At 42.8% G+C, this 10,478-nt stretch overlaps 1 protein-coding gene across 2 annotated transcripts; it reads right to left on the bottom strand.

Moving 5' to 3' along the window:
• Positions 1–1,796: 1,796 nt before the first annotated feature.
• ATP4B (ATPase H+/K+ transporting subunit beta) lies at positions 1,797–9,775 on the bottom strand. Of its 2 annotated transcripts, none has more exons than XM_074157253.1 (7): positions 9,664–9,775; positions 7,684–7,812; positions 6,479–6,592; positions 5,063–5,262; positions 3,649–3,711; positions 3,053–3,145; positions 1,797–1,958 (listed from the first exon to the last, which is right to left on the bottom strand). In XM_074157253.1, the coding sequence occupies exons 1-7, from the start codon at positions 9,773–9,775 to the stop codon at positions 1,797–1,799; spliced, it is 873 nt and encodes a 290-aa protein (XP_074013354.1). The 2 variants fall into 2 exon arrangements, with proteins under 2 accessions (XP_074013354.1, XP_074013362.1); XM_074157261.1 differs by having other exon boundaries at positions 3,655–3,711.
• Positions 9,776–10,478: the final 703 nt, after the last annotated feature.

Genomic DNA, 10,478 nt, shown 5'->3' with positions numbered 1-10,478 from the left:
GCATACACTTCTTTTGACCTCAGGAGGCATTATCCTTTTGGGGACACTTCATTCTCTCCTTTCAATGTATGCATGTCCTCAAAGGTCTTTCTGTAAAGTCAGTCCAGGCTGTCCTGAAGCTGTGGCTATGCAGATGCCCAGCCCGTGGGAAATATCAGTGTCTTCCTGTGTTGTGCTGTAAATGCACTGTGTAAAATGTGAGCTTGTAATGCTGTATTGCCTGCTTCCAACATGGAAATCGTAGACATTAAATCAAATACAGTCAAGTAGAGAATCTGCCGATGTTAGAGGCAGCAAGGGAAGACTTCTTGGTTTTCTTGGCAATATTTAAATGTTCTGTTTATAGACAACCTTGAATTACTTTTGAGCATGAATGACTGTCTTCTTAACAAAAATATTTTAGTATTTCATTGTATTCCATATTATTTTGGAAAAATGCCCAGGAAGAGACCTGTGTTCCAACAAGGATATAAAACTGATTTTCATTCAGTGTCTTGAAGAGAGGCAAAGTCCCGCTGTAAAAATTGAAACAGGAAGGAAAGGCCAGGGCGGAAAAAAAGCTTACATGAGAATGCAGTTTCTTATTTTGTTTCTGAAATGCAAAATGTCCAATTTTTCTAAGAAGGGCTCAAATACCATTTGTGGTTTTGAAGGGGAAATACTCCCCTCCAACTGGATTCTTTCTGCAAGCTGTCTCAATTCCACTGTAGTAAGTGAGGTTTACCTGTTGCATCTTCCTACTTCCTAAAATGTCCAGGTAGTGAGGGTGTAAAACTATTTCTTTTCTTGCATATCTTTTTTCTGTGCAAGTTCATTCTCTGGCTGAAGTATCCTGGACTTCATCTAATATAAATATACGATACGGACAGAGCAGTCTTATGTATTTGTATCGTATGTGGTAGAGTTAAACTTTGCAAATTTCAGATTCACGTAACGGATTAGTGTTATGTCAGCATTTTCCAGATTATTCCAAGTAACCCCAAACTCATCATTCTAATACTTGGGGGGGGGGAGCACAACAAAAAAAAACCCCACAAACAAACAAACCCAAGAAAACAAACCAACCAACCAACCAAAAACCCAATTAAAAACTTGAACAGTTAAATAAACACAGTTTTTGGATGTAACTGGATGTTAAAGTCTTACCAGTCATTTTTATTACATTACACACATAAAGAACTTGTAAGTGGGACAATAAAATCTGTAAGCTAGAGGCCAGATTTCGAGTTCACTTCTTTTGGAATCATTGATCTGACAACTAAAAAGAAATCTGACTTGGCTGACTAGTGCAAAAAACCAACACACTGGGATACAGATAATTTTAATATACTTTTATACATCCTATACAAGACAGATTAAGAATTATATTGCTAGTATTTGAAAGTACTGGTTTATTTTTGTAGTTACCTAATTATTTCTCAATATCAAAGATTTACTATCGCACATCGATTATTGCGGTTTGGAAAGCAACTGAAAATTATGTTTTGATCCTATACTTATTTTCTTTGAAGGCACAGCTGTGCGTTTTAGAGGAAATTCGTTTTGTACCAATAGTTGTATGAAGGCAGCAGCATACCGTGGCCTTGGAATGGTAAGCTATGTACATCGAGATAATCTCTGTCTCCTTCACACACTGAGAGCGGTATCTTGATTTTTAGCTCTATGGTTCATCTTTCAGTAGTAAATGTCTCTTTGCAACTTATACAGAAATCATAGTGAGAAAATAAATACGGATGAATGTGATAATAGGCAAGTCACTCTTCATGTGTATATTTCAGAAGTGTCTCTGTTGCTGCTCAGTCTTCTATTTTCAATTTAAATTCCACTTTTCCTTCATATGGATCATGAACGTTATCAAAGGTAATTCCAGCTCCAATGATTTTGCACACTATTTTAAGTTCTACATTCCTTGCAATGTTGAGAAATTTCACAGCTACCAAAGGATTGCTGTAGCTGGGCTAGGAGGAAAGAACAAAAAAAAAAAAAACACTTTAATTTTACACTACCAATTTAAAAATAAAAGTCTTAAAATTAGCTTTCTCTCCAGTTCTCATAAGATTGCAGAGATGCTCTATAGGTTTTCACGGAATCATGGAATTGTCAGAGTTGGAAGGGACCTCTAGAGATCATGTAATCCAACTCCCCTGCCAAAGCAGGGTTGCCTAGAGCACATTACTCAGGACTGCATCCAGGCGGGTCTTGAAAATCTCTAGAGAAGGGGACTCCACGACCTCCCTGGGCAGCCTGTTCCAGTGCTCTGTCACCCTCACCATAACAAAGCCCTTCCTCATATTTGAATGGAACCTCCTATGTTCCAGCTTGTGCCCGTTGCCCCTCGTCCTATCGCTGGAAACCACTGAAAAGAGTCTGGTTCCATGATCCTTCAACCCACCCTTTAGGTGCTTGTAAGCATAGATAAGGTCTCCCCTCAACCTTCTCTGGGCTTAGGAGTCCCAGCTCTCTCAACCTTTCCTCGTAAGGGAGATGCTCCAATCCCTTAATCATCTTCGTTGCTCTACGTTGGACTCTCTCCAGTAGTTCCCTGTCTCTCTTGAACTGGGGAGCCCAGAACTGGATGCAGTATTTCAGTTGTGGTCTCACCAGTGCAGAGCAGAGGGGGAGAATGACCTCCCTCGACCTACTGGCCACACTCTTCCCTATGCAGCCCAGGATCCCATTGGCCCTCTTGGCAACAAGGGCACATTGCTGGCTCATGGAAAGTTTGCTATCCACCAGGACTCCCAGATCCTTCTCCTCAGTAGTGCTTACCAGAAGATCCATCCCTAACCTATATTGGTGCCTGGGGTTCTTCCTCCCCAGGTGCAGGACCCTACATTTGCCCTTGTTGAACCTCATTAGGTTCTTCTCTGCCCAGCTCTCCAGCCTGCCCAGGTCATGCTGGATGGTGGCGCAGCCCTCTGGAGTGTCGGCCAGCCCTCCCAGTTTGGTATCATCAGCGAGCTTGCTGAGGATACACTCTGTCCCCTCGTCCAGGTTTTGTCTTACACAAAGATAAAGAAGAAAAGTGAAGCTGAAATACATGAGTACTCACCTGTGCCTTTTTTCCGTAGTAGGGGAAGTAGTGGAGGTTGAAGGTACCGTTCACGGGGTAGTAGTCGACCTCCAGCGGGCGAGACTCCTCACCCTGTTTGTAAAGCAAGAAAGCAGCTCTGTTGGCTGGCCAATTTTAAGCCAGCCCTGGGCAAGTGTTTTTATGGCTGCTAAAAGCTGCACAGCATGTATTAAAACCCCAAGTTCAGCAGTCTGTGGGCTTATTTTTCAAATAAAAGTGGAGATGTCCTGCTGTTACTATTGCCAAGAAAAATGGGCGCATGTTCTTTTACAGCGGTTGTGAATTGAGTGTGTGGGGACCTGAGGCATGAACTTCACTAGTGGGAGCTGAAAGCAAACAGCAAATGCGCTTTGCAGCACGGGAAAACAAATTTTCAGGTGATTTAAAATAAATCAAGCATTTTGTTGTTGTTGTTGTTGTTCTTAGTCTGTCTGCTGGTGCAATAAATCGCACAGAACTGAGAATATTCCCAGATCTGATTGTCAGAGCTGCAGGGTAATCTTTTGGGTCGCAATTGCTCTTCAGCTGCTATCAGAGCTGCAGTGCTTGAAATTTTTTAGGCTGGGACCTCACACACTTACCACGTATGTGCAGTCCACTCTTGGTGCAGTGCCGTTGCCAGGGAAAAATTTGATAATCTGAAATGGAAAACACACATGCGCTCGTCGTGGAAATTGTTTCGAGGTAAAAACTAAGCAAGCAATTAACTGAGCTTCGGATGACGCTTAATGTGTTTCTGCCTAAGGCAAAGGGATCGCCTCATCTCATGTACCTGGTTGAAAAAAAAAACACAAGTTGTGGCTGGATATTTAGGAAGCAGGACTCCGAGCTGCCCGGCATGGGCGCTGCAGGCGGGCTCTTTCCTGGCTGCACCCCCTGGCAAGTCCAGCTCATGCACCTCCCTGTGCTGCTTGCTTTCGGCTGGGGGTCTCTTAAAACAGCTAGTTGCGTGAAAATAAAGGAAAAACTGAATCCCTGTCCTTTTCATCATACGCCTCGTTAGAAAACCTTGGCTTTGGCAGAAACTCTTGGTCGCCTTTGATCCTACAAAAACAGCGGGGCGACATCCTGTGCCAGCGAAGGCAGAAGGAGGTAAAGCCCCCCCAGGCACTATCCTCACGCCTTTTCCCTGCTGGGGCTAGCGTGCAGCCTTGCTGAGGGAGGCGAAGGCTTTTGGGGGGAAAAAGCTGCATTTCACCTGCCAAAAATCATGGGCACAGCTCTCCTCTCACAGCTGGACCTTGCACAGATTCTTAAAAAACTTAAATTGCCTGAATCTAGGGTGCAAGCCCAACCGAAAGTGGAGTGATTCTGTCTATAAGGAGCTGGTGGAGAATATGAACTCTTCACTTTGAACTGAAATTGAACTATAAGGCTCAGAATCTTACCTGAAAACAAAAATAAAATGGCTATGCCTTTGTCTATGTCCTGAAAAAATGAAAGGAGGCATGGGAAATTCCCTTTTTCCTCCAAAAAAAGACGTGTTGGGGTACTTCACTGAAAAAAATGGCCACCAGGTTTGAATTGTGTTTTTATAGGTTCTGCTAAAGATTTTCTTTGCAGCCTGGAGAAATAAGGTGTGCAGGTAGCACTTCTCTGAAATGGCTTCATCTACTGTCACATCTTAACGCCTTAGCTGAAGGCACAGGGTCGCGGTATTGCAGAATGAAGCTGTTTTAGGTGCTAGTTAGTTGGATGAGAGCACTGCGAGTTGCTAACAAAACTTAAAGGAAATGCAAAGCTTTAGAGAGTCAGTTTAGAGAGCACTTTATCCTACATTATTTTCCTAGGGGTGGTGACCAAGTCTCACTATTTCTGTAGTAACTACGGAGATCTCAGAAAAAAATGCATGAATTTTGTCTTCCCAGTACAAAGCAGAGATTAGAGCCTGTGGCAGCAGATGATGTAGCAGCTCCCCAGCCGAGATTGAGCTGTCAGGGGTTTTTTTGGTGAATTCTTTCCTGCTCAGCACCTTGAGCTTGTACTTACCCTGTTCATTTTTATGATAAAACAGGGTTGTCCTTCTGGAAATCCAAAAGTAGGATCTGTGATGCCGGAGCAGTTTTGAAGCATATCTGAGGTGAATTTGCAGGAGAGTTTTGTATTATTCGGGCCATCAAAGGTGTCCTGGATGAAGTATGTGTCACTGGTGCAGTTGATGTTGAGGCGCTGAGCAGCTGGTGTATATGCTACACGTGTGAAGGAAGAAAGAAAAATTCCCCTCTGAAGTTTTTCATACAAAAATTATACATCCCAATATCAGGATAGAGGTTGTAACATCAGAGACTGTACTTCAAGTGAAGTTGGGATTAAATTGAATGAAGAAAGTTTCAATTGTTGGGTTTGGTTGGGGTTTGACTTTTTTTTTTAGCATACCGAGGCAAAGCAAAAAAAGAGATCAAATTGAGTTAAGGCGGGCAATTCGTGTTGATAGCTCCATATAAAGTCAATTTCAAATACAATTTTTCTCAATATGTGTATGAGAAATACAGAAATATGTTATTAAGGCTCAAAAAGAATATAAACGTCTGAAGATATGAACAGGCAAATGGAGCACCTGACCTGCTTTGACTGTACTCCGACAACACTATGCAACAACTTCACAAGACTTATTATGGCACTTTGTAGTCACGGACAGTATAAGATTAGTTTAGACAAGACTAGTTTTGAGGATGTTTTTTCCTCCCTTTTCCTTCAAACTTCCTATTGGCCTATTTTATTAAGGCTATTTAGGATTAAACAAAGTAAAAGCTCTGAAGCAGGGCTCTGCTTTAATAGACAGTTTTATAAATGCTTGATTTATAGATTCATGAGGTGATTTGCTCATCACAGCAAATCAGAAGATGTGTTTTCCACTCAAAATCCGTGATTTCAGCAGGACAAATAGAATCATAGAGTCATAGAATCATAGAATGGTTAGAGTTGGAAGGGACCTTAAAGATCATCGGGTTCCAACCTCCCTGCCATGGGCAGCGACAGCTCTAAGCAGGTTGCTCAAAGCCCCATCCAGCCTGGCCTTAAACACTTCCAGGGATGGGGCATCCACAAGTGCCCTGGGCAACCTGTTCCAGTGTCTCACCACCCTCACAGTAAAGAATTTCTTCCTAATATCTAATCTAAATCTCCCTTCTTCCAATTTAAAACCATTACCCCTTGTCCTGTCACTATATCTCCTGACAAAGAGTCCCTCTCCGGCTCTCCTGTAGGCTCCCTTCAGATATTGGAAGGCTGCTATGAGGTCTCCCCAGAGCCTTCTCTTCTCCAGGCTGAACAACCTCAACTCTCTCAGCCTGGTTTCATAGGGCAGAAATAGAAAATGGCAACACTGACTTAAGGTCCTCAGACCTAATACGGGAGATGCAACAACACATTTCTTAAATTTTATGCAGGAAACCTCATTTTTACCTGTCAGAAAAGCCCGAAGAGTTGTCACTAGACTTTCCCAGGTTTTGTTGTCGGACACGTTGTAATAAATTTGTAGTCCCCTGTCCCCGTAAACATCGGGTCGTAACGTTACGCCTTCATGGGGGAAGAAAAGGGAAGGTAAAGCAGAGAAGAGGTGCCAGGCACAGATTCATTTATTTAAATTGACATATGCTGCACCAAGACTCATTATTGTACGTGTATGAGATCCCCAGGCTTTGCTGGGGAGGAGCTAACCACTTGCAGAAACCTCCTCAGCTCTGAGTTGTTCGCTGCTGCTAAACACTCTTCTTTTCATGTACATCCATGCTGTTACCACAACTGCTGCAAAATTCTTCCAGCAATAGCACTGGATTTCCCCAGGACTTGTTAAAAATATCAGTTAAAATAGTTGCATCAGGTTAAAGGAGCAAATCGTGCTGCAGTGTGAGAAATAGCTTTTGAAAAAGGCACACAATATTTCACAGGAATTATTTTGCCAGCAAACACCAAACTTACTGAATATTGGAAAAGGAAACTTCAAAATTCAGAAACAAGCAGAGAGAATAATTTTTAAGGCTATAGCTTCAAAAAAGTCATTTTTTCCTTCCCGTTGTAAAAACAAGCCATTAGAGGGGTGGACTTTTAGCAGTATGCACGGATGATCTCTTGCTGATACTGGTGTGACCCTCCCAATCTCACTTTGTGTCCCACAAATCTTTATTCCTAATCCCATGTGTCTTTGTCTTATTTTTACTTGTTGGCTTCTGGCAGAGCACATCCCAGCGGGGAGAGATTTCTGTTCTCCCAGGGACTTTACACGCTGCCAAAAAGCGTGGAAATACCTACCCCACGCTGCTCGCCCCAGCGCCCAAAACCCTGCGTGCTTGTGGGGCAGCAGCAGAAACCAGGGTTTCCCCCTTGCCTATGGGGAGAGGAGGTATATGTTTGTATTTATTTATGGTTTTTTTTAAAATGTCTGTATATACAAATATACAAATATATACAAATGAATAAATGAGCTAAGTGTGCAAATTTTTGTTTTAAAGCCTAAAACCGTTTTCAGGCAGAAGTTAAACTTTGTAGGGCTCATCTGGGGACAATTGACCCGATTTATTCCATGTTTGTCTCCCCTCATGCCCATGCTCTGCTGATGCCTCTCAGCCCAGCCCAGCCCTGGGCAGCAGCCGGCCGGACCACGGCAGTACCTGGGGATTTCAGCTGGTCTTGGTAATCTGGCTCATATGGATTCACTGTCCTCATTAAAGAATAAATGGAGAGTGCGAACAGCCCCGACATCACCACGTAGAAAGCCAGGTAGTACAGGCTGATCCACACTGTGGAAAAAAATAAGGGTAAAATCCCATTCTTGAAGCAAGGCAGTGCAGTGATCCCTCCGTGGCCAGGACTGTCCCAGCGGCCTTGCTTTCCTGCCTGTGGCCCCAGGGAGGTTTCCTCTGCAAAGGGACTGGCGTTTTGGTTCTTCTTCTCTACACTCAGAATAATATTCCTCTAGAAAAATTTGGCTGTATATTTGTTCAGTTTTACAAGGATTTTTTAAGTAGTTGGTGCTTAGCTCAGATTATTTAAAGCTTAAAAGATTGTGTGTCTTAAAGTAACTTCACGTATTAAGACCATTTATCTGCTTATTACAGAATCACAGAATCTTCATGGTTGGAAGGGACCTTTGAGATCATCATGTCCAACCATACACACACACAAAAAAACCCACAACCAACAATGTCGAGCACTAGAGCATGCCCTGAAGTGCCACGTCTACAAGTTTCTTAAATAACCCCAGGGTTGGTGACTCCACCACCTCCCTGGGCAGGCTGTTCCAGTGCCTGACCACCCTCTCAGTAAAGTAATTCTTCCTAATATCTAATCTAAACCTCTCTGCCGCAACTTCAGACCATTTCCTCTGGTCCTGTCGTTATTCACTTGGGAGAAGAGGCCAACACCCACCTCTCTACAACCTCCTTTCAGGTAGTTGTAGAGGGCAATGAGGTCCCCCCTCAGCCTCCTCTTCTCCAAACTAAACATGCCCAGTTCCCTCAGCCTCTCCTCATATGGCTTGTTCTCTAGACCCCTCACCAGCTTGGTGGCTCTCCTCTGGACGTGCTCCAGCAGCTCAATGTCCTTCCTGTAGTGAGGGGACACATGGACCAAGTGACACAGCCGAGGTATTTCTTCAACAAAACCAAGTTGCTCCTTGTTTTATTAGGATGACAGATGTCAGTATTTCAGGTGTATTGATGTTAGATCCATATCACCTCACTGCCTTTTACATCTGAAATCACCCACAGCAAAATGTGTCATCTCGCTATTTTATCCTGCTGTGAGATGTAGAATAATGCTGTATTTCTGTCTGTGTGTGCATAACGTGTATTACATGCTGCTGGTGCCCTGTAAGCAGCCAGTATTTTAGTGGGGGGATGTCAGAAGCCGCTCCCTGTAATCATCAGAGCCTCGTAGCACCTCTTCTCTCCAAAGCAGGACTCACATTTTGATCTGATTTTCTGTAAAATTCTCATTTTAAGAATGGCCAATAAGCTACACTCATGGGCTTCACGGCAGAAAAAAATCCCCTGGAAACTTGCAGCTGCTCTTAGGGTCTGTGGGAAGAGCAGGGACCTCCCTTACTATGGTCAGAGCTGCCCTTCCCAGAATGTAAATCAGAAAACACATCATCATTGTAGACACAAGTTTGCATTAACACGCACTCATAAGAGAGAGGATCTACTGAGCAGACAATAATTTAGAAAGGAATTTTGGAAAAGCGAAACACATTTCTAGAGAATCGGACAAAACCCACCAATTTAGTAAAAATTCTCTATATACCACAACCCCCTATAGCCAGCAACGTCAGAACCATATTGTAACCACCCCCTTTAGCTATTAATAAGTTAACTCTTAATGTGTTTCATCCTTTGAAAGTATTTAGTCCAAAATCAGTTTAAAGTCGTCTTGTATGCGCAGGAACTACTTGGATCGATGTTTAAATCTAATTGACTCAATTTACAGGGCCACTCTAGAAGTGGCTCAGAAGCTGATATGAGAACTGATCTTTTCAACAATTAAAACACACCTACTGCTACATGATGTCCCATTCATTAGGATGACTCCCCCCACCCAAGGCTTTTGGGCCTACCAGAAGGAAGAGAAGACTCTTGCCTGTGAAAACCTACCCCAGTTAATTAAGGTCCTTCCCATAAAGAGCTTTGTTTCTGGGTTCCAGACAAAACGACGGAAATTTTCCATCCGCTCGCTGCAGGTCTTTTTTTCATTTAAAGTTGCCATTTTCTCACAAAATTTCCCCAAACTGCGTCCTCCTCGGAAACAAAGAAATTCAACCGGTGCCCAAACAGTCGCCCAAGAAAAACACTTTGGTTTTTATACCTTCTTTTCCACTGAAGGTCACCGAGATTACTTCCTATACCAATGAGAGCCCCTGCTCACCACTATCAACCCCCAGCAGATACGATTCTTTATAAAGGGTGTTGATAATGCTGGTGCTGAGGCCGGCACAGGAAAGCTGGTTCCTATCAAATGCCCTTCTTTCTCTTGACTGCCTGAGCAGATCGGCAGAGTTACGCATTTTGCCGAGTGCTCGCAGTGCTTGCGATAGACTCAATGCGATAGCTGTTATCAGAGTAGATAAAGCGAAGGAGAACTTGTTTCTCTCTGGGTTTTCTTTTTTCTTTTCTTTTCTTTTCTTTTCTTTTCTTTTCTTTTCTTTTCTTTTCTTTTCTTTTCTTTTCTTTTCTTTTCTTTTCTTTTCTTTTCTTTTCTTTTCTTTTCTTTTCTTTTCTTTTCTTTTCTTTTCTTTTCTTTTCTTTTCTTTTCTTTTTCCTTTCCTTTCCTTTCCTTTCCTTTCCTTTCCTTTCCTTTCCTTTCCTTTCCTTTCCTTTCCTTTCCTTTCCTTTCCTTTCCTTTCCTTTCCTTTCCTTTCCTTTCCTTTCCTTTCCTTTCCTTTCCTTTCCTTTCCTTTCCTTTCCTTTCC

This window comes from Numenius arquata, chromosome 1, assembly GCF_964106895.1.
Source record: "Numenius arquata chromosome 1, bNumArq3.hap1.1, whole genome shotgun sequence".
Taxonomy (NCBI): domain Eukaryota; kingdom Metazoa; phylum Chordata; class Aves; order Charadriiformes; family Scolopacidae; genus Numenius; species Numenius arquata.
This window is presented reverse-complemented; position numbering and strand designations above follow the sequence as displayed.

What these genes read in the sequence shown, in the direction of transcription:
- ATP4B (XM_074157253.1), bottom strand. Translation starts at nt 9,775, where the DNA reads ATGGCAACTTTAAATGAAAAAAAGACCTGCAGCGAGCGGATGGAAAAT. An exon ending in AAGGACCTTAATTAACTGGG is followed by an intron (nt 7,813 to 9,663) that starts GTAGGTTTTCAC and finishes TTTTTTCCACAG; the next exon opens with TGTGGATCAGCCTGTACTAC. An exon ending in AGACCAGCTGAAATCCCCAG is followed by an intron (nt 6,593 to 7,683) that starts GTACTGCCGTGG and finishes TCCCCCATGAAG; the next exon opens with GCGTAACGTTACGACCCGAT.